Here is a 24,905-nt window from a genome sequence, read left to right on the forward strand (position 1 = left end):
TTTTAAGTCATTAGTTTTCTAAGGGTACCCTTTTTCTGGGTTACACATGCTCCAGGACCACATTGGTAGTGTAGAGGAGTGAAATTTAACTTTTTTTTGTTATCCATAGTACATGCGTTATTGCTGACAAATTGTATTTCCATCCCCGAGAAAAATGTGTCAACATTCAAATGTGAATGCCTTTATCATCATGGAGATTGCCTTGAACTGGTTGCCAGGTGTGACATGGCCCTAAGACCTTGTTGCCTACTCTGTTATTCCGTTACCAATTAGTATAGGAAGATATTGTAACAACTTTATAATGTCATATCCTTCAAGGGCAGCGATAGAGCAACAGATAAAGAGAAATTTGTTCCACATTTTACAATTAACCCAAAGAAATCGAACCAGAGTGATTCCTATTTCCTCTTTCAAAGGAAGTGAATTTCAGCAAGAATTAGTTTTTTGATGTAAATTTTCATTATAATTTCTTGTTGAACAGGAAGTTGTAGTCCTTTTTCATATCAATATCACATGGAAATGATTTGTAATATACCAATGTAGTTTAAGATACATATACACACAGTTGGCACCTCAGCAGTGAGATAAACAGCCGTTTTAAATGTATACAACAATAATTCACTCCAAATAGGGCTAACATAGAATTAGCATACCAGCCAAAATTACCTATGGTATAAACTAAAAGAAAAAAGCTAATGGCTAGGGCCCAATTTCATAGAGCTGCTTTAAAGGAATCAGGTACTTTTCCAGATTTCCATTAGAACTACCAGGGTTTGAGGATATTGATATGGGAAAGCTTCCCTTCAAATGTTACTGAGGTTCTGTAGGAGACTTTTGAGACAGTGGTGGCAGCAGACATAACGGTCCTTTTTTGCGGCTCCGAGCGTGTGAGTGCATGCTCAGTATTGTGGGTGTAGGTCTGAGCAAGCGCACCATTGTTAAAAAGGACCATCTAAGGTCTCCAATTGAAAGCCATACCACCCCTACCCAATTTATCTTTTCTTCCCTCCCCTTTTTGTTATCAGTTGACAATGTTCTTGTTCATGCCACTGATGAATGATGATGGATCGAATGCTTAAAAAGCCATCTCCCCTACTGGTTTGATATTAGTTGACAATACGCATTAAAAGGCAGTGGACACTATTGGTAATTACTCAAAATAACTATCAGCAAAAAACCTCACTTGGTAGTGAGTAATGGGGAGAGGTTGATAGTATAAAACATTGTTAGAAACGGCTCCCTCTGAAGTGACGTAGTTTTCGAGAAAGAAGTAATTTTCCATGAATGTGATTTCAAGACCTCAAGTTTAGAATTTGAGGTCTCGTCTCGGTCTCGAATTAAGCATCCGAAAGCTCACAATTTTGTGTAACAAGGGTGGGTTTTTTTCTTTCATAGTTATCAAGCAACTCCCGACGACCAATCATGCTAAAACTTTCACAGGTTTGTTATTTTATGCATATCTTGAGATACACCAAGTGAGAAGACTGGTCTTTGACAATTACCAATTGTGTCCAGTGTCTTGAAGGTTTCCTGATTGATATTCTGGGCCCAACTTCATTAAGCTAACAAGCAGAAAATACTGCTTAGCAATTTATTTGCTTAGCAACAAAAGGAGTGGGAACCAATTGTGACAATGAAACCTTATGGAATTTTAGCTGGTAACCAGTTGTCTGTGCTTAGCAAGTTTTTGAGCTTACAGGGCTTATGAAACTGGGCCCTGATTGGAAGACAGGGTCACATAATATCCATTATAAAGTATAGCAGTTTATTTGCTTAGCAACAAAAGGAGTGGGGGACCAATTGTGACAATGAAACCTTATGGAAGACAGGGTCACAGAATATCCCAAAAAGGATAGCTTAGTTAACAATGACCAAGAGATGGGGAAAAGGTGTGCATTAGACAGAGTAAAAGCACAGTCCCCAAAGGAAAGTTCAGATCAGCATTAGTAAACAAAACACCGTATAGATTGGAGCCTTTATCAAATCATGTATGCTTTCATTAGATAGTCCTTGGGCACCAGACCCACTTTGTTATTTCTCTCTCCTATCCACCAGCTGAATGTGTCGTATTCCTTACTTATAATATGCACCATCTCGCCTCGTTTAAATTCCAATTCATCCTTGTCATCAGCCATGCAGTCCCACAACCCGATGTAAATATTCTCATAATCTTCTTCCCACAACTCTCTCTTGGGCAAACTTGTCGTCTCAGCTCGTGTCGGTATCGGCGGCGGGGGTTTGCCCCCTCCTTTCACAGATGACTTTGTGTCATTCTTGAGATTCTTCTCATTCTTACCTTTGATTTGTGTGTGAGGCGAGTAGGGCGTCACGGGCTGTTTCTCCACTACGGGTAGACTAGGCGGGGGTCTGTGCGTGGTCGGCACGGGGGGTGCAGTCGACGGCTCCGGAGGGAGGGGCAAGTTTGCGGCCGATTTTGCTGGACGTGATGGTACTGTTACAGGTGGCGGTAGGGGATCGCTTGATTGACCAGACACATCTTCATAAATATCCTCATCGATCGGTTCAGGTTCCTCCTCCTCAATGTTTGTGACTGGAATCTCTGGAGGAGGCAGGATGCCGGTCTTAGTCGACTGATAGTTATCCAGCTCCTCGTATGTCTCGCCGTAGCCGTCGTCGTCGTCTGCCTCGTTGTTGTTTATCACCGGGATGGACGTGTCGTCATAGTCCAACATCTCTTCGCTGCCTCCAGAGTTGTTTGGCGTTGACTTGGCAAGAGGGTCTGATGAAAGAAGGAATGAGGAATTAAACAAGAAGTCTCCAGTCTAGGTTTCCCGTAGGCCTAATGGATACTGATGCATTTATCTCAACAACAAAAGACCAGGCCCCAATTTCATAAAGCCTGTAATCATACAAACTTTGTAAGCACAGATCGGTTATAGCTTAGCAGAAACTGGTCACCAGCCAACAGTCCATAAAGTTGTCATTGTTGTGTCTAGTGCCACATTAATTTTTTTGCTTAGCATAAAAATTTGCTATTTTTGTTTTGCATTTACGGCTTCCCATAGTTATCCAATCTTGCAAAGCCTTGGTTTGCAAAAAGTGACGTTGCAATTGACTATGCAAGTCTCGCGTGCATCAGAGCGAGAAAACACTACAAACAAAAAACTTGTTTTTTATCAAATCAAATCGTTGCATTAATTTATTCTAAATACCGAATTTGAACAACAAAAATACTCATTAGAGCTTGTTCAGTTTAGTTTTAGCTTTTTAAACATTTATGCAATTAATCGGTTATAGTTTATGTTTAGACAAACGGAACATTCTGGGACAAGGATGTTTATTTGATCTTAAACTTTTTGAAACCCCTGTTGCAACTCAGATTGCGAACTTATCAAAAGCTGGGTTTTACGCGGACGCACAATGTTCGCGAGGGCGTTAGATTAATGCGTGATGCAGTTAAAAGAGGAAGCTGACGCTTAAATGACAAATGAAAAGGCTGTTCATCCTGCGTGCACGAACAAAACAAGCGTCTGCGTAAGTTTCGTGATCAGAGATGGGCAAAGATTCTTAATTTTTTTCAAGTAACTTGACCTGAGGTCAAGTTTTCATATCGGTTTTTTTTTCGTTATATTGTTGAATTTATTTGTACTTCTATATTTGTTGTTAATTAGTATTACATTTTCAACAACATATGTAATTTTTATGGTCTTTAGGTACGTTAAACTAAAATAATGGACGAAAAAAATCTCCCCATCATAAAACTCTGTAAGATTGGGACCACAATGGTCCCAGAAGTTCAAATGTGCGCTACACTTGCGGGAGACTTGCACAGTCTATAGAAATGTCTACATCCTGTTTCCTGGGCACTACCCAACTGAAATGTTTCTATTCCCCCTGGACAGGACGGCAGTCCATTGCAAGTTACTCCCCAGCTCTCAACAGTACCCATTTGTACTCCTGGGTGGAGAGAAGCAATTATTATATCTTGCTCAAGGACACAGGTTTCAAGACTAACAACTAGGCCAGAAATTCGAACCCTTATTCTGTAAACTCTAGTCCACCGCCCTAGACCACTCAGAAACTGCTTACCAACCAAAATGACCTATAGTATCAATGTGAAAAATAGTTAATGGCCTAAAGGCTCGGTCACATAGGCCTTGATAACGAGAACGAAAACGAGTATGTTAAAAATAAGCGCCTCGATTGGTTGAATAAGCGTGAGCGTATTCTACGTGGAGCAATTCAACCAAAAGAATGCATTCTCTTTAAGTCGTTATCGTTATCGTTTTCATTATCCCTGCAGTGTGACTCAACCTTACATCTTGACTCTGCCAGGGTCGACGTACGTCAGGCCATAGTAAGATTTCTATCAGATTTCTTATCATACCTATTGAGCTTGGTGCAAGTTTGCTGGCGAACGCTATGGCTTTTATCCAATCGTGCATTTCCTTCTTATTCTGAGCAATGAACTGTAAATAGAAAAATTGATAGTAATTGACATTATTAATGGTGAAATGTCTAAAAGGTTATGTTAACCAGCAACACTGGCTCATACTAAGCAAATTGTAGTGACGAAATAATCAGCACACCCCTTTTATCAAATTGTATCACAGGAAAACTTGCCGTGCTTTTGCTTTTGCATGAAGTATGAAACTGGTCTAGCTGAAGCTATTTATAAGCAAACTTAGTGGCCAATTACACACATGCTTATCGCAGAATTCTGCGCTTACAGCCCATAGAATCACACACTGTAAAGGGCGCCAAAGGTAAAGGGCCAAAGACCTGCAAGCGCTCACTGTTGAGTAAAGTGCATGCTGGTCTAGCTATTGATCAAACTTGATTGCTAGCTATAGACCAGCATGCACCTCATACCACGCCTAATGCGCGCGTAGCGTTCAGCTTGGCCAGTGTGATCACATTAGCACAAGACCTAGCCCCAATTTCATAAAGCTGTCAAGCAGAAAATAGTGCTTAACAAATTTCTTTGCTATGGAAAAAAACAAGTGGGGCACCAGTCGCAACAGTGCAATCTTTAAGGAATGTTGGCTGGTAACCTGTTTTTGAAAAAAAATCATGCAATTGGGCCCAGAATGACTTAGAATCGGATCAACATTCTACTACAAGAAAATAGAGGGTACAGGGAAAGGGAGATATCAAATGTGATTTTGCTTCATAAGACCCATTAACTCCTTTTTAATAAAGCAACCCTGGGAGCGTCTTCTTGCTACTGCTCATGGTCATTCATTATTGCCCTCCACCCCGGGCCACGTCATTCATTATTGCCCCCACTGGAGGGCCACATGCCAGATGGCCTGGAGAATGACACATAAACTATGTGATGTGTAGTTACAATTCTTGCAAGCTTTTTGGTGCAAAGGTGGAGCTCCTATTCATTCCTGTGAAAGTCTGGGCAGCACTTGCATCAGCAATTCTAACTCAAGATGGCCTGCCAATTAAAGTATTAAAGTCACCTGGAAGTGGTATTTTTTCAAAATAAAGCTTTTGTCACTAATATATGTGTTTTGATGAGTGGAATGTGAATAAACAGTTAACTAAGGTTTAAAAAAATCAGTTCTTATGTTATTTACAAATTTAAGAGTAGACCCCGACCCGAGAGGGCGCTGTTCGTGACGTCGATCGAGGCAGACTTTGCCTGTAATGCGTAGAGTAAACACAATTGCAAAGTACATGTACGGACCAAGTCGTGAGTTTGTACGTTTCAATTTGTTATTTTCCGGCAATGCCGACCAGGTGTATTGCTGCTGAATGCAGAAAAACACTTTTTGAAATGTACCAACTCACGACTTGGACATACATGTACTTTGCACGTGTGTTTACTATATACTATAGTCTGCCTCGATTGACGTCACAAAAGGGGTAGGCGGAGTCAGCCCCCCAAACAACTTTATATATTTTTTAAACATATAAATCGTGACAAACAATTACTAACAAAATTGTTTTATTGTTCGTAAGCATATACTCTTATGTTTGAAAGAAAAAATATTCTATTTCCAGGTGACTTTAAATGATGGTTCCACATCAAAGTACCCTAACTGCTTGACAATATGTTTTATGTTTTCATTAGAGGGAAAAGTATACCTTTGGTTTTTTAAACCGTATGACTGTTTTAATCCTATATAAATATAGACTAACCTGTAAAAATTTCATTGCAAAACGTGATCGGGTTTTTTGTAGGTATCACAGAAAATCTAAAGTGGTTATGTCCAAGCAGGAAATATAATCCGTACTATTAGTAACTTCAGATCCAAATGAGGGGGATAAAAACTGTTGTTTTCCCTTAACCACAATACTTCAAAGAGAAATGATTCTCAAAATGCCTTATACAATCGAAAGCTGCTGTACTGTATATTATAACCAAGGTACTTTCTACCAAACTAGACACCTTTGGTAATTGTCAGAGACCAGTATACTCACTTTGTGAAAATCTGGACTCAATTGGTCATCGAAGTAGCAAGAGAATGAAGGGAAAAAAAACCTTGCTGCACAATTTTGTGTGCTTTTTGTGTGCTTTCAGATGCATAAAAAGGCTGCAGATATGAAGTCTTTAAAAAATTTAGTGAGAAACTACCTCTTTCTCAAAAACTACATTACTTCAAAGAAAGCTGTTTCTCACAGTGTTTCTCACTTGGGACTCGTCCAAGAAGATATAAAAAATGTGCGGCTATTCCTAAGTTAGGGCGAATAACTCGTCCTGACTCGGATAAGATTAGTCTTTTTTGAAATCCACCATAGTGCCATTAAAAGAGGCAAATAATAGGGACTAATTGTCGAACCTGATAGGACCTCTTGGCCGGGCACACCACCTCAAACAGACAGTCTTTCCTCTTGTTCTTCTTTTCAAACTCTGGGGCCTCCCGCCCCTGGTATCCAGTCAAGACAATCTGGTTGCACTGCTCCTTATCCGTCTTCCTCTTGTAGTAGTACAGGACGTTGGCCTTGATGATACAGTATCGCTTCTGCCAACCCTGTAGCCCAAACTGCCCTACTGTCCAAAAGAATGGAAGGTGATTTAGAAAGGTCTTGCATTGAGAGTGTCATGCTACAGCAGATAAATGGGAGGGGGGGGGTGAATTAAGGAGCACAGTTTAGGCAGGATTCATTTTTCTAATACTAAAATGCAATGCAAAGCGACACGTGAAACGCCCAAAGTGTCCTATAGTTATGAATGTAGAACTCCTATCTTAATTTTGGAATTGATGAAGATGGGGGGGGGGGGGAGGAAGCACAGTGAAGGCGAGATTCTTTTTTTCTAATATTAACTGAATGGTCAATCCCCTCATGACCTCTACTGCAGTGCCTCCCCCTTACTTCCCCCCCCCCTATGCAGGCATCCAGGCTTCCGAGTCAATAATCCAAGTAATTGGGGCTGCCCTAACGAAGCACTTCTAGTGACACTTACCAGCCACCATGAGAAATATTGGTGCCTGGAATTCTGGATGTTGACTGATGACCCTTAATCAAGTCAACTAATCTAAATGTGCTCCTCTTAAAATAATAATAATAATAATAATAATAATAATAATAATAATAATAATAATAATAATAATAATAATAATAATAATAATAATAATAATAATAATAATAATAATAGTAATAATAATAATAACAGTATTTATAAAGCGCCAAGTTGCCAAAGGATACAAGGCGCTGAAGGAACATTACAGAATTGGTTTTGCCAGCAAAAAGTGTATGTAATCCACCATATAACATAAACTGTCAAACCTGTAGAAGTTCGAAAAAACGATTACAAGTTTTGCATTGCATGGATGCAAGCGTATATAGCAGGAATACAAGAATTGGCACTTGGATTTTTAGGGACCAATCTCTTCACTGAAAGTTGGGAGGTAAAATTTCTGAAACTCTAAGTTAATTTTAACACTGTACCTTTCCTTTTCTTGTCGAGGAATCCCTCTTTACTCGGTGAAGTCAAATCTGACGCAGCAATGGGGTTGACCTTTACATCCCCTAAAATGAAAGACGAAGTTTACTTATTAATTTCGACATGAATCAGATGAAGATCATATTGACAAATATCTATATTTTAGGGAAGGGGGAGGAGGGGAACCCAAAACCAACCACTTGTAAAAAATCTACCAAGTTGATTAATAAGTATAATAATAATAAAAATAATAATAACAACATTTTATAGAGCGCACATATCCACAAAAGTGCTCAGGGCACCATTACAAAGAAACTCAAACAAAAATCACAAAGAACAGATTACATACAGAAGAACAGATCTATCAACATGAGGTGTGTTTTGAGAGATGTTTTGAAAGAGTGAATAGAAGTGGATGTTCTGATGTGAAGAGGTAGTTGATTCCAGAGACGTGGTGCCGCAATAGAAAAAGATCTGTCCACCCAGGTGCGATTAGACTTGATTTCTTGAAGGAGATATCTGTTTGCAGAACGAAGGTTGAGAGATGGTTGTATAGCCTTGTCTCTGAATAATGCAGTTAAAAACAGTAATCTCTTATGCAGTTGCTATGGATACCAATAACACAATATTGAAGGAGTAATCCCTGTGCATAAATATTGTATTATGTTCTTTTTAAGTGCCATACATGTACATGTACACAACACAATGGACCATTAGAAACACCAGAGCTTGAGTCAAGTGCGTTTGACAGTTCTGCCACGACACAAAGTCAAAGAGAAGTGAGCATAGATCATGGCCGAGGGATTTAGCACACAGAATTCAAGTTCTGGTGGTTAAGTCATTGGATTGTGACTTCAATTCCTGTGGTTTCAATACAAGTGCTTCTCTTCACCCAGGGGTATAAATGGGTACCAGCGAGTGTAGAGGTTGTCATAGTGTTTGCAAAAAAGCCTTTGAAGTGCCCAGGGCTGTATACTACCCAGGGAGCTGAGAAAGGTTAGGTTCTTTTAAGTGCCATACATGTACATGTACACAACACAATGGACCATTAGAAACACCAGAGCTTGAGTCAAGTGCGTTTGACCGCTCTGCCACGACACAACGTCATAGAGAAATGGGTATGGATCATGGCTGAATTCAAGTTCTGGTGGTTAAGTCATTGGATTGTGGTGGTGGTTTCAATACATAGTGCTTCTCTTCACCCAGGGGTATAAATGGGTACCAGCAAGGGTAGAAGTTGTCATAGTGTTTGCAACAGAGCCTTTGGAGTGCCCAGGGCTGTATACTCCCCAGGGAGCTGGAGAAAGATTACAGGCATATTATGGGTACAATGACTAGAGAACTCATGTAAAGTACATTGATATGATAATATTGTAAAGTGCTATAGACCTTGTTTACAATAAGTGTGACCTTGTGTACATTATTTAAGTATTATGGCAGGCACTGTACTACACTGGTCCTATGGGAATGTTGTCATTTTGTGTCATAATTTCCACATAAAACCAAGAGTTATGAAAGTAAAAGCTGGACAAGTTTTGAGATGTGCCTCCTTTAATCATATCAAAAGTTGACAAGAATTAGACAGTGCAATCTCCATAAAATAAAAGATTTTATATTTTCTTCCATTGAGCTGTGTACAAATCAAGCCTGCAGGAAGTCCAAGCTTAGTGGCTCTTTTGTAAACATGTGATGTCACAGGTCACATCGTCTATAGACACCAATATATGACGTCACACTCTCAAAAAGCACCATCCCAGAGGCCAAAAGTAAGAGGTTCATTGGACGATAGCTGTTCTTTGTGCCTAAAAAAGTGCGTGTGACCTCAGTGTTATGACAGCACTTCACGTTATGCAAGGGGGTCTATATTGATTTCTAGACCCTTACACAACACGGACACCTCTGATTAAAAGGCGCATCAACCATTTTTATCAGTTTCAGATTCAGATATTTGTACATATTTGTGGATGATTTTGACCCCAAAAATGGCAAACAAGAAAGGCGCATGTGAGAGCACAAGGGGGTCTGTATAAGAACTATAGGTATAATTAATATGATCATTATTAATCAAATGACATGGTTCCCCACCGTATGGATCACCATCGAGGTCAATAGTTCCAATCTTATTATCTTCCTGCTCTTCCTCTGAGTTGTGAGATGAGTCGTTGCTGTGGGTCGACTCGGCTGGAACCGTGTCCTCGTACAGCTCTTCAAGTTCCCCTTCTTCTTGGATGTGCTCCGAGCTTGGACTCATAGGTAGGTCCACATCGGCATACTCTTCTACAAATGGATACAAAAAGAGACTGTGAGAAAATGTGTGGTGGGTACACAATCTTACTTGGTAACAAGTATTGGGGAGAGGTTGATAGTACAAAACATTGTGAGAAACGACTCCCTCTGAAGTGACGTAGTTTTCGAGAAAGAAGTAATTTTTCACAAATTTAATTTTGAGACCTCAGATTTAGAATTTGAGGTCTCGAAATCAAACATCTGAAAGAGTACACTCCGTGTGACAAGGGTGTTTTTTCTTTCATTATTATCTCCCAACTTTGACGACCGATTGTGCTCAAATTCTTACAGGTTTGTTATTCAATGCTAATGTTGAAATACACCAAGTGAGAAGACTGGTCTTTGACAATTACCAATTAGTGTCCACTGTCCTTAAGAAGATCTGTCCCAAGAGATGTTGTCGTGTGGTTATGAAGACAGAGATTACTTGTCAGTTTAATTAAGGGTAGACTTTGGTCAAGGCCGTTGTGGCTTGGACAGCTTCATAGAGCCACGGTCCCAAGCGACTGGAACGGGAGACTAAACACGAGAGTGGCGAAGCCACGCGGGCCTTTTCCAACTTGTTTGCAGGTTTCTAAAGTGTATCATTATAATCTCAACTATTGCTATTGCTAAAAGATAGCAAAAGTCCAAACCAATTAGAATCGACGGGGGTCAGCAGGTCAGCTTACATTAATGCACGTTTCATACTCTATGAATAGTTCATCAACAAAACCACAAAACAATTTGGAAAAGGCCCTCATGGCTGCACCACTCGCATGTGAATTGTCTCCCATTCCAGTCACTTTCTATGTTTTGGCCTTCGGAATGCCTAATAGTTACCGGGAGTACGCACACAAAGCAAAAATTCCCTGCAACCTCTGAAATGCTTGACGTAAGCACAGAATTCCCTGACATAAGTGCAGATTCTTTAGATATGGTTAGCATGAGCCATGAAATTGAGCCCAGATGGCTGCCAAAATTTGGCGTATATCAGGTGCACTCTATTCCAGATTGGTCAACATCATGTATTACCCATCAGCTCTTTCTATGTGTTTGATTAGCTTCCTCGGGTCTACCCCTGCCAACGTTCGAAATAGCATTGACGTCATTCCAGAGGCTCACCCAGGTCAGCCCTATAAGTGCCCTGCTTTTGAAACGGCTCAATGGGAGACTTTTGGGACGCTTGGTGGCAGCAGACTTACCAGGTAAATCCATTGTTCTCGGTCATGTGCGCATGCTCAGAACTACGTAAACAATGGAAATCTACCTGGTAAGTCTGCTGCCACCTAGCGTCCCAAAGTCTCCCATTGGGACTGGCCCGAGAGGTGCATAACGTCACCACGAGAGGGCGAATGATTGTTCAGTTAGCTCTTGTCACGGGGCTCACACGAACAAGCACCGTGAGTCGAACGCACCCTATGTTGACCCCAGTAACATGGTCTGCGAGCTAAAAGGCATTTGCTGAGCGTGTATCATGACACATAAACCTGGATTTCCACTGCTGTTGGAGAAAATCCATTTACTGTGATGGATGGGCACCTCCCTTATCTGATTCAGATGTCTATTGGGAGTGTGATGAAGATGCATTGAATGTCAAGGTCAAGGAAACATAAGCTAAATACCCAATCTCATGATGCATCTTAATGTGTATTATTGAATAGAAATCAGACCCAGGCCCTGAGTCAACCAGAGTTAGTCATGCAGTGTTTTGCGACCATCTCTCTTGACTTTAGGGTAAAATAAAACTATTACCTGGAAGGTACTAAAAATATTCTGTAGAAGTTATCTCCCTTTAGGATAGATCTCATTTCTTTATTTTAGGGGGGCTTTAATAAGGCAATTGACACTATTGGTAATTGTTATAAACACCAGTATTCTCACTTGGGGTATCTCAACATTTGCGTAAAATAACAAACCTGTGAAAGTTCGAAGTTCCGAGCTGAGGTCTAGAATTCACTTAAAATATTTATTGTAAGTGAGAAATTACCTCTTTCTCAAAAACTATGCAGGATGATCAACTGTTTTTTTTTTTTCACTTGGCCTTTATCCCAATTTAATCTCCATGAAGAGCCCTCCCCCATCACCCATTAAATATTACCTATACCGCCTCCAAATAAAAACCAAACTTTTGTTCATTATTGGACGACAGGAAGTTGTGTGCAGAATTAAACTGAGAGTACGTGACATGTGTTCTAGGCTTCACGACAATTTAATCACAGGAAATCCTTCCCGAAGTTCATTGCTTTTCATTTGTTTAAAAAACACACCCTGAAAAAAAAAAAACCAGCAATGGCAACATGTGCTTAAGTACACAAAATCAAGGAGAGCCTCAACAAAGACTGAGTGTTCCTTCCTCCTTGTTCAAATCAAACCAAAACCAATTAATTTTTAACAGCAGTGTAAAACAAGTCCTGGTAATTGCTCAGCTGAGATTCTGCTTGACAAATAAAGACTTCCCTCCTTTAAAACTTGAAAAAAAAAAATACAATTAATGTCTCATTTCGAGGTGTCGTGGCCGAGCAGATAAGAGCACCAAACTCAAGCTCAGGTGTTTCTGTTCAGCAGAGTATGGGATCAAATCCCGGTCATGACAATTGTGTCCCTGAGCAAGACACTTTGCTATAATTGCTTCTCTCCAACCAGGGTAAATGGGTGCCTGTTAGGGCAGAGATGGTTCTTGTGGTTGGTTTAGCCATGGTTTAGCTTAGTGCGTTACATATTTGGCGACACAGGCTGTATTCCAGGGAGCTCAGATGGTTTTAGGAATGAAATGGCCAAGTGATCAGGGTAATAATGTTGGAAGCGCTTTGAGACATGGTTTGTATCGCTAATATACAAACCAAATATTACTATTACTATTATCATTATAATAATTATAATATATATTTTTTTTACTTCGCTAAAAGTTTTGGCTGGTACTAAAAGATGGTATATTAATCCTGAGAAATATTAATTTCTAACAAAACCTCACCCAATAAAAATAAGGGGGGGGGGGGATAAACTTAATTTCTTCAATTTGTTTTAGACTAGGTTAAGGTTACTATTGACCATCGCCTTGGCAATTGAAATGAAAGGCTGATTATCCATACCAAAGACAATCAAACTTCTATAGACTCAATAGCAGACTCTTTGTTTGTCTTAGGGCCCCGGTCACACAGGCCTCAATAATGACAACGAGAATGTTATCAAAACAGGCCCTCGATCGGTTGAATAAGCGTGGGCATATTCTGCATGGAGCAATTCAACCAATAGAATGCATGGAGCAATTCAACCAATAGAATGCGTTCTCTTTGCGTCATGATCGTTATCATTTTCGTCACCGCTGCAGTGTGACTTACCCTCCACCCAAAAGAAAAATAATCAAATAACAAAATCTCCTCAAAGATTTAAGAGTCTAAAATTTCAAGTCCGGGACCCTATGAAAACAAAAATGTCTGTTCCTTGTTTAATCATGACACAGGAAGGAAATGACCATATTGTCATTGATCAGGCAATGATAACTTGGAAACAAAATAATGATGCAATTTGATCGATCCCTACACAAGGAAATACCACTCCACCTCCATGGAAATACAATGTACAGTACCATAGAGCATGGAGGTAGAGCAAGGAAGAGTCTATGATAGTACACTCTATTTGGTACACTGTACACAGTTTGGTGCCAAAGTCTTGTTTCGTTTTAATCAGCATATGAACAGCGAGGGGGATTTCCCCCATAAATCCTATTCTTTGTAATCTTTCGTCTGGTGCATCCTCCATTGTGCTAACTCTACATGGTGGTGTGTCAACACTTGTGTACTCTCTGTATGTTTATTCATCAAAATAGCTGTTGTACCCATGCATTCTACTCAATACTTTGACTGCAAGTGCTTTTCTTGTGACTTAATTGAATAAGATTTTCGTTCAAAAGGCAGTTCCTTGCCATCTTGTAACAGGTTCTCTAGATAAAAACAAGTTTTTTTTTTTAGATACAATTTAAGAAAGGAATACAATGTGTTTACTTGGCTGAGGGAAACTTCCAAATATGTCAAATTTTTAGAACAAATTTTGATTAACCTGACTGTAATGAATGTCCTTAATGTATAGCCATGGAAATCAATATTCAACACTGATTTAATTCAACAAATTCTCTGTAACGACATTTTAACTTATTGAATCATAATCCAATTGATCATGTACTAAATCAGCACTCAAGTAATCCATGGCTTGTGCAGGAACAGTCTGTCAAAGGTTGCCATTAAAATAAAATTCATAAATACCTCAGACAATTTCGCTATTCCTATTGGTGGAGAGCGCGTCACGAGGGAGTGTTTCAACGGTTGATTATGACCAGCTGGAGCTGTTTATAACAGGTTGTTTTTGGATAAGTTTAGATGCATAGCACGCGCACGAATGCATCTCCGAAAACTGTCTCAGTTTTAAAAGCACATGCTCAAGGACGTCGGAAAAACTGATCAATGTTTTACTGAGTTTAATACTTGATTACGCATTATAACTAAAAAGGCATTTATGTGACACGTTCTTAAACTGCAGTTTAAAACCTTGTAGGGTTGTGGTCGTGGCCATGCGAGAAGGCCACTACCCTTTTATTCCCTTATTAAGAGTCCCTGGTTATTATTATTAATAATTATACATCTAACTACTTTTTTACTAGTAATGAGACAAGATGCCTGTGCATAGAACATGTTGAAGATACCTCAGATTAAATCTGGGAATGTGGGGGCAAACCGAAAAATACAAAAACTTGAATTTGGAAAAAACACGCAATTATCAGCTTGTAAATGAAAAGCCAATCTTTAATGCAAGGCACCCCTCTGAAGAGAGGAATTTAACTGGGATCTACCATGTGAAAGGCAAGAAAGAAACACTGAAACCTGAATGCCCAAACAAGGTAAACAGGTAAACTTGGGCAAAAGTTACTGCACACAGGATAAGGCTTCAACCCTTAGAAAGTGTATGTATGCAGTTCATGCAAAAGAGTTATACAGAAAGTGCACAATAACAAAAGCTATTGTAGTAGGGGGTAAACAAAATATATTTTTTGGAAAGTAAAATGAACTCTAGGACTGGTTCAACTACATGCACAATGTCACAGTGAATTTTTTTTAAGTGTAGAAATACTCTTTTGGTATAATCTAGAGTTTCATGCTTTAACAGTTTGTAGGGCAGGTCATATACATGTCATTTTGAGTGGGGTAAACCGGGTGGAAAGGAATTTAGTAAATAATATGAAATTTAATTTTAGGTTTTGCAAGGATCTTGCAAAGGGTTTTATTCCAAAGGGATTTGCAACTTTAAAGGGTGACAGGAAAACAAATCAGTTGTACTTGTAGACTATTTGAAGCTTCCTCTGCCCCATGCCAAATATTTGCTCATAAAGGCGCACGACTGTCGCCCAAACTTTTGCAAAACAGTATAGGGAGGCGTAATGTTGTCTATATTATTGACAGTTGCTGCCTTTAAGTTTTCCAAAATGAGATCTCTCAAAAAGTACACCCTTACAATGAAAACTCTCCGAAAAAGTTCAGATTATCTAAATGGAACATTGACAACTTTCAACCGATAGGCCTATTATCTTCACTGAGGTGCCCCCTTTAAAGGTAGTGAACATTATTGGTAATTACTCAAAATAATTATTAGCATAAAAACTGACTTGGTAATGAGCATTAGAGAGCTGTTGTCAGTATAACACATTATGAGAACAGGCTCCCTCTGAAGTACCATAGTTTTTGAGAAAGAAGTAATTTTCCATGAATTTGATCTCAAAATCTAATTTTGAGGTCCCGAAATGAAGCATCTGAAAGAACACAACTCCAGGTGACAAGGGTGTTTTTTCTTTCATTATTATCTCGCAACTTCGACGACCAATTGAGCTCAAATTTTCACAGCTTTGTTATTTTATGCATATGTTGAGATACACCAAGTGAGAAGTGGTCTTTGACAATTACCAGTAGTGTCCAGTGTCTTTAATTACTATATAGCTATGTTTGCAATAAGAAAACAAAATGAACAACAGGGTGTTTGAGTTACGATGACCCTTAGAAAGATAAATAAATCCTACCTTGCAAAACCTGAAATTGAATTTCAAAATATTTATTTCGGGTTTTTACCCATATACACCAATGTCTGTGAGGTGAGCACTGTATACTCAGAACTTACCAGAGTTCTGTGAAAAAAAATTGCATGTTACTCAGGTGGGATTCGAACCCACGACCTTTGCAATTCTAGAGCAGTGTCATACCAACTAGACCACCGAGATTGCCCAGTGGCTAGGAGGCAGTTCAAATCCTTTGTTTTTAGCAGCGGGTACTCCAAACGATTTAATAGGTGTTGGGTTTGCATCGGTGATAAAGAATACTCATTTGTGGTTTTTACCCACTTACACCGATCTGTTAGCACTGTTAGCAAATTTCAAAATGTTACTTAACTCCCATCCAGCCTGTATCCCCCAACCTCAAACTATGACCTGCCAAACAAACTGTTAAAAGCTTAACATATCTATTCACATTTTTTGCAACAGCTGCTGCTAAGCGTTCCCTTCAGAGGAAGACAAAAACGGAAGTGACGTTTCTTCTCAGCCTGACTCTCGGGGGGAGACTTTTATCAGGGGCAACCACGGTGCTGGCCAGCGCTGTCATCGTGGCTGAGGAAATGCTGAATTTAAAATCTTGGGGTCGTGATTATTACGCAGGTGACTTATGACACACGGCCGACTGGGAATTCATCAATATTAATGGCCGAAGAACAAAAAACGATTGAATTAATGTGGTTAAGGTCACAAATGGAGCTGAAAATATCAGGAAGTTGAGAGATAAAATCTTCTGACATTTAAAATATGTCGCCCCCACCCCATATATATAAATTAAAAATACATTCTGACTACAATGGAGCATGTACAACTTAGAGTATGTTTGTAGACGGATGCACGTACAGTGTGATCTGGAGTTCACTGACATACTTCACGTACCACACACTACCAAAGTAAATGTGGGGTGGGAGGAGGAGAGTGGTTTGGCCGACAAGAATGACAAGATCAGTTCTATAAAATAAAAAATAAGTTCTACTCCAATAAAAGTAAAAATGAAAGGGACAACACCTGTTTATGTTTTTTTGAAGAAAGAGTTTCTAACTTTTTCTTTTTAAAGAGCTGCTTAAGAATAAGAAAAGATATTGCTTAACACTTTTCTGATAAGCAAAAATGAGCAGGAGATACCACTTATAAATTGTACTTGTGACATGGTAGTTTGGCTCGTAACCTTATTCTGTAAATGTCCCTTAAAAAATAAATGTTTGTATTTATAAAGAAAGTAGTGTAAACAGATTCGTTATGATCATTGTATTTTAGTATCTCATCCTAAAAGGCAGATTACGATAACTTTCAAAACTTCATGGTGACAGCTTTTCACATCAATAGTGTAAGTTTCTCGTTATTACCAACTAATAATTTAACTTCTAAAACACTATTTTAATATAACATATCCACATTGTACACAATTTCGGACAGTTCTTTTCAGAACTGAGAAGTTTCCCGAATTTCAAAAATCTACTCCGCGCTAGTAGAATATAAGGCAAGACAGTTCTCTGCACAAAATCTACCGTAAGTAGACACAAACATTAGATGTTTCTTGGTTGCAGCCTTAAACCCTTAGATCACAACCTGACATTTCTTCATTCAAATCCAATCTCAAAACTTACCTCTTTAGTCAAGCCTCCCATTAATTTTTCCCTTGGTCATATTCATAGCACAGTGAATAGTTTTCTAGATACCAGCGCCTTATAAAATTTATTATTATCTTATTACCATAAATTCTATAATATATGAAATGCCTCGAGTCCCGAACAATTTCTTCCTTATTACCTTGCTCCTCCTCTTCCTCCTCAATCAGTGGAGGGGAGAGCTTATCCAGGATACTTTCAACATCTTTAAGAAGTTTTTCTCGCTTAAAGTTAGTCTCCTTCTGCAGTTTTTCCTTCTTGAGGGTGATAGATAGGTAATCCCCAACATCTAGAAGGAACAAAATGTGGTATTAATCATTAGGAAACAATTTGTTTTAACTTTTTAACTTAATCAGGTCAATGAATTTAAGGCACTGGACACCTTTGGTAATTGTCAAAGACCAGTCTTCTCATTTGGTGTATCTCAACACATGCACAAAATAACACACCAGTGAAAATTTGAGCTCAATTAGTCGTCGAAGTTGCGAGATAACAATGAAAGATAAAACACCCTTGTCGCACGAAGTTGTGTGATTTCACATGCTTGATTTCGAGACCTCAAAATCTAATTGTAAGTTCTCGAAATCAAATTCAGGGAAAATTACTCCTTTCTCGAAAAATATGTTACTTCAGAGAGAGTCGTTTCTCACAATGTTTTATACTATCATCAGCTCTCCATTGCAATTGTTACCAAGTAAGTTTTGATGCTCAAAATTATTTTACCGATAGAGTCCACTGCCTTTAAACAGGGGCTACAGATGCCTTCATTGTCTTGGTATTGCCAAGGTGCCCCTTTAAAAAGTTTCACATGGACTTTGCAATCTAAGTGCCCCTTTGCAGAATAAAAATGGCCCTGCCCTATCCAATATGAATAGGGCTTGATTTTATAATGCACTACATGTATCTAGCATCTGTATTTAGCATGAGTAATTTGTATTGTGACATCACACTTTGCTTATCGCTTTTCAATCTTGGCCCTCGGTTTAAATTTTCGTGAAAGAAGTAAGTTTCCACGAATTTGATTTCGAGACCTCAGATTTAGAACTTGAGGTCTCAAAATCAACCATCTAAACGCATACAACTTCATGTGACATGCGCGGGTTTTTTCTTTCATTATCATCTCGCAAGTTCGATGACCGATTGAGCTCAAATTTTCACAGGTTTATTATTTTATGCATATGTTGAGATACACCAACTGTGAAGGCTAGTCTTTGACAATTACCAATAGTGTCCACTGCCTTTAATTCTACATCAAACAATAACAAAATGTTTCATTAGTTCCAAATTGAAGTCAATCAAAAGTATCTCATCTAACTTAGAAACAAACCTAAGTTCTTATAGGGCCTTAAAGAAAGTCCTCAAATTGTTTTACTCTAGCTGCATTTTAACTTGGCTGCATATATTTCATGTCCGCATAGTCTGAACTTTGTATCACTTTTTTTTTCAACATAGAAGATAAAAAGTGTAGATAATACAATGGAAGAGGATCATTCAGATAATGAATGTAAACAATATGAACATACTTTGACCCCATGGTGTGATTCATATTGCTTACATTATTATGCAGACCTGATCAACTTATGATAATAGCTCAAATTTACATTTAAAGGCAGAGTTGGACACTATTGGTAATTACTCAAAATAATTATTAGCATAAAACCTTTCTTGGTAACAAGTACTGGGGAAAGGGTGATGGTGTAAAACAATGTGAGAAACGGCTCCCTCTGAAGTGCCATAGTTTTCGAGAAAGAAGTAATTTTCCACGAATTTGATTTTGAGACCTCAAGTTTAGAACTTGAGGTCTCGAAATCAACCATCTAAACGCACACAACTTCGGGTGACAAGGGTGTTTTTTTCTTTCATTATTATCTCGCAACTTCGATGACCGATTGAGCTCAAATTTTCACAGGTTAGTTATTTTATGCATATGTTGAGATACACCAACTGTGAAGGCTAGCCTTTGACAATACCAATAGTGTCCACTGCCTTTAAGGGCTGTCTAAAGTTAAAAAAATAAAATAAATCACAATCATTTATCAAAGAGTATGACTGAGGGAAGGGAGGGAAGGTCTTGGCATCTTGCCCTTTAAGTGCCCTTTGCAAAGTGAAAATTGACTTGCCTTGCCAAAGAAGAAATTCCAGGCCTGCATATTTTGTTGTGTATTTTGGCTAAGCTTGGGCGATATCGATTTATTTTATTCACGATATATCGCCGACATTATATCGCGATATTCGATATAATCGCGATTAATTAAATTTGACATCATCAGTCTTCAAACTCCAAGTGAAAGTTGTAGAAGAGACAGTCATAGCATAAGAGAGGTGTTCTAATGACCTATTCTTCTGGTTTTACTCCAAACCTATGGGGTACAAGATGTCTCAGCAAGCAAATACATCGCGATATTTAATCGATATCGCGATATATCGCGATTATTGCGATATATCGCGATATATCGATATTTCGATTAAAACCAAATCCATCCGATATCGAAATCGTTTCCAAATTAATATCGCGATATTCGATAATATCGTGATATCGCCCAAGCTTAATTTTGGCTACACTATTGGTAATTGTCAAAGACTAGTCTTCACAGATGGTAACAATATGCATAAAATAACAAACCTGTGAAAATTTGAGCTCAATCTATCGTCGAAGTTGCCAGATATGAATGAAAGAAAAAAAACACTCTTGTCGCACCATGGTGACACAAAGTTTTGTGCTTTCAGATGCTTGACTTCGAGACCTCAAATTCTAAACTTGAGGTCTTGAAATCAAATTCGTGGAAAATTACTTCTTTCTCGAAAACTACGTCACCTCAGAGGGAGCTTTCTCACAGTGTTTTATACTTTTAAACTCTCCCCATTACTCGTTACTAAGTAAGGTTTTATGCTAATAATTATTGTGAGTAATTACCGATAGTGTCCACTGCCTTTAAGGAAACAAGCTTCAGAGGTTCGAGCCCCGCCTTGATGTCTTAGGATATTAAATAACTGGTAGAATTTCTTCAGTCAGTATAAGTGTACTTTCAATTTTTATTTACTTTTTTTCTGTCGGCTGTCATATCTCAGTGGATACAAAGTGAACGGTGGAGCTCTAAATTTAGCATTTTCTTGTTCATCTTAATTTTAAAGGGAAGTGCTGAAAAACTCCAGGGAACACATGTCAGTTTAATGTTAACGGATTTAGAATCCAACCGCCTGAGGGTTTTGACCACATGTGCCAGGGATAAGGAAATCAAAATTTATTTTAAGACGACGCGTCTTTGTGATGAAAGTTGTGAGAAATTTTATCTGAATGATTTCAGTGAACCTTAACACCAAAAGTTTAAACTGGAAACAAGGGTTCTAAAAATAAATGAATGTGACGGTTGAATAACCAAGACTTTGAATTTTGAACTTATGATTAAGTGGAATAAAAAACATACACAGTCATCGCAACATCATATCAGCAAAGGTCAAAATGTTCAACACTATGTAACATAGTAAATACGCATGTAAACCACTTTCTTCTTTTTTAAAGGGAAGGTACACGTTTGGTAATTACTCAAAACAAATATTAACTTACAAACTGACTTGGTAACGAGCATTGGAGAGCTGTTGATAGTATAAAACATTGTGAGAAACGGCTCCCTCTGAAATAGCATAGCTTTTGAGAAAGAGGTAATTTCTCACTAAAATAATAAAAGACTTCTAGCTATAAAAGTCTTTATTCTTACCTGATAGCACACAAATTCATCTCATCGTTTTCTCACAACTTCGATGACCAATTTAGCTCAAATTTTCACAGGCTTGTTATTTTATGCTAAGGGAGAAGACTGGTCTTTGACAATTACCAAGTGTGTACCTTTCCAAAAATTGAGTTTCCCTTTTTTTTTTCCTTCCTTTTTTACTGTCTACTATTATTATTATTACTCAAGTTATTAATTTGATGTGGTTACTGTGGTTACAGAAAAATGTTTCATCCGGAATATAGTGTAAAAACATCACACAAGTGTCAGTATCTGTTTCTGATGAAAACTCACAAGTTTCTCTATAATCATTCACCTTTAATAAACTGACAGAGCATTTGTGTCACACATTTCAAAGTGTTGCTTCCCTTAAACCTTAAATTGATGTCCACTATATAAAGATCAGCGCCTAGGTATTAAGTGAGACACCAACACTAAGGAAATGGGGACCTTGGGAGTCTCATGCCCCTATGACTAATTCTGTGATTTGCTGTGCACTAGGGAATACCTTTAAATAAAAGGATCATGACGGGGAGGGGGGGTCCCAATTAAATTAGCAGTAATGCTGCTAAGTTCATAACGTTTTTCACAGAATATGCAGCAAAGGTATTATGAACTTTCAGGCCTGTAGGCTTTGTTTTAAACAAGGCAAGGGCACCAAAGCATTTTTGTTTTCTCTTTGGGTAAGGGCACCCTAAGAGGAAATTGAAAATTTTTACCGAAGCATTTACCGAACCATTTCAATGGCAAGGAGGCAATGACCCGGGGCATGGAGGCAACTGAATCAGGCCTGAACTTTGGTATTAAACCACAGGACTTTTGTGACAGTTGGTTGTGGCTTAGAATTAAAATAGTGGCTTAATACTAGTTGAATCATAGTGGCATAGTGGCATTTCAACGGGCGGGCAGGGGGTGAAGTTGGCATCATCACAAAACTTTTAGACTAGAGGGGTATATTTCGTCTTGTGTTATGATACTTCAATGAAACCAGGTTCAAATATGTGTGTGAGACTTGCAGTCTATAATAAATTTAAGCCACTAATAGAGATTACAAACAATTGCATTGTTTAATCAAACATAGGCCTAATCAATTGTTTGTAATCTTCTTTGATCAAGACCATTGAACAACTGACTTCAGTTAAGTGTTTGTCACTTATTTCTTTTTCCGATTAAAAAGTTTTTAGACATTTTATAGTTTTCATATTATTTATCCTTTCAAGAACCCTTTCTCTAAAACATGGTATCCTAAAACATAACCGCTTCACCTGTTGAGCTTTTCAAAACCTTCAACTTTATGATTTTACGGACTGTGGAGTCAATGGAAGTATAAAGTTCAACCAATTGTCTGTGAAAAACTGGTTATTTTTATAACATTTAACGTTAAAGTTGGTGATCATAGAGCAAGGCCTCCACCCAGCTTGTTAAGCATGAATGAAACTTGTTTAGCAGAAGTAAATGCAAAAAATAGTCAAATTAGGCTGATGACGTCTCAACCTTGTACAGCAGAGTCTCTCATCAGTGATTTATTTATTGTTGTTGATGGGTTCACGGTACTCCCCATGCACTGTAAGCTAGCGGATCCGCCAACAAAATAATGGTTTCTCCTTTTTTAAATTTCTTTTTCGAGGGTGGGGGTGGGACTTGAAGAACATCATTTACAGAATACCCAATATAAAATAGTAGGCCTTCTGAAAACCAGAGATAAACACCAAGTAAAATACATTCACCGGACCTTGTTTCAGCGTGATTAAGGCAATTCAAGGCTTCACAAATTCCTAGTCCACACGTCTATAATACACAGTTGGAAAAATCCAGGGGAAAAACCCTGCAAACTAAAATACAATTGGATCCTGTTATGAGCATTCAAAGCTCCACTTAGGGCCTTTTGATCTTGAAGTCAAAGTTCATGTGAGGTTCATCAAAGTGTATATTGCAGCAGTTTGCAACAATGGTGGTAAACCAAACAGGAAAACAAGCCAATGTGGAAATTACGTGGTGGATTCAGCCTAAATCAGCATCCTCTTAATTATTTTCTGTGGTGATTTCAAAGTAAGGTAACGAAATTATCCAGTAAAAAGTGTAAAAAGTTTTAAAAGTTCAAGAAACTAACATTAGATTTGTATTTTATAAAGCTTGTTGTAATGTCAACGTCCATTTCAAAATTATCTAAATAACTTGTTTTTAATTGTTATTTGATTCAAAAGAATGTGTACTTTCACTTTCTAAATTAAAATGAAACCTTCAATCTAAAACTTAAAGTTAGAAAGAAGAAAGTTTGATTGGCTGTTCAAGCTGTTTCATATTGTTCAAAGAGCAAAACGAACAGTTGATAAAATTATTAAGGAGGAAACATAACTGTTAAAAAAATTACTTGGATAAACTTTGTAACAAATTTTTCCTCCATAGATTAATAGCATCTAAATTTAAATTCATAACATTTTGTTAACATATGATAAGCCGATACATTGATTTAACACGAAAGTGTGACTGTGGGGTTGCTGATCAGACTGCAAGGGACACATTGTCAACGAGTGAAGCATTAGAAAACTTGATGGTGGCATCATTTGTCCGGCCAGCTGTGACCCGTTTGCAACCTGATGGTTGTTGGACATGGAACTCTACATTTCACATTTGATTTGATGTCGCATACAAGAAAATGATGTCCGTAGCAATCAACCAATGTTTTCTTTTAATAGTTACATTTGCATCAGGAATAAAGAACAGTGGAAAAAGGCTACAAAATACAAAACCTAACTCAATAACTTAGTAATCATATTATTAAACTTATCTTATTATATCTTTATTTAATTCACGTTATTTGTTACATCAATCATGGAGGTAGAAATCAATCTACCTCCAGCTCCCAGACCTTTTTGCCCTTTCAAAAACGAAGAATAGGCCTACAGGCCTGAATATGAAACCACATGCAACAGAATGTGTCAACGATTGCTCACTGCACAAGACATCGCACATGCAATGCACTGAATTGAATGTTTGGTCCTCGCTCTATGGTTGAATGGATCAATATGAAACTTGAAAGCAAAGCAATTGCAGCATGACAGCGAGCTCCCAGCAGAGAATAAACGAACGAAACTTCTCAACTTTTGACATTACCTTTTAGAAACTTCTTCACTTCTTCTATCACATGTTCTAGCTCCGGCATGATGGCGACAGAGCGACAGATTTCTCATTAGATCCTCCTACCAGTGGAAGTTTATTCGCATATGATTCGTAGCATTTCGCCAAACTTTAGGAACTTGAGAAGCCACTGAAAAAATTTACTTCCTTGTACAAGTGTCGTCTGCACGCGAAATAGAAATTTTTCGTGGAAA

General features: G+C 38.3%; 1 protein-coding gene across 2 annotated transcripts; it reads right to left on the minus strand.

Annotated features, from left to right (window-relative positions):
* Positions 1 to 1,533: 1,533 nt before the first annotated feature.
* LOC117288630 (src kinase-associated phosphoprotein 2-B-like) lies at positions 1,534 to 24,869 on the minus strand. Of its 2 annotated transcripts, none has more exons than XM_033769555.1 (7): positions 24,688 to 24,869; positions 17,988 to 18,134; positions 9,947 to 10,138; positions 7,867 to 7,947; positions 6,756 to 6,964; positions 4,349 to 4,430; positions 1,534 to 2,740 (listed from the first exon to the last, which is right to left on the minus strand). In XM_033769555.1, the coding sequence occupies exons 1-7, from the start codon at positions 24,734 to 24,736 to the stop codon at positions 1,980 to 1,982; spliced, it is 1,521 nt and encodes a 506-aa protein (XP_033625446.1). In that variant the 5' UTR covers positions 24,737 to 24,869; the 3' UTR covers positions 1,534 to 1,979. The 2 variants fall into 2 exon arrangements, with proteins under 2 accessions (XP_033625446.1, XP_033625445.1); XM_033769554.1 differs by having other exon boundaries at positions 6,756 to 6,967.
* Positions 24,870 to 24,905: the final 36 nt, after the last annotated feature.

Source organism: Asterias rubens, chromosome 3 (genome assembly GCF_902459465.1).
Source record: "Asterias rubens chromosome 3, eAstRub1.3, whole genome shotgun sequence".
Taxonomy (NCBI): Eukaryota; Metazoa; Echinodermata; class Asteroidea; order Forcipulatida; family Asteriidae; genus Asterias; species Asterias rubens.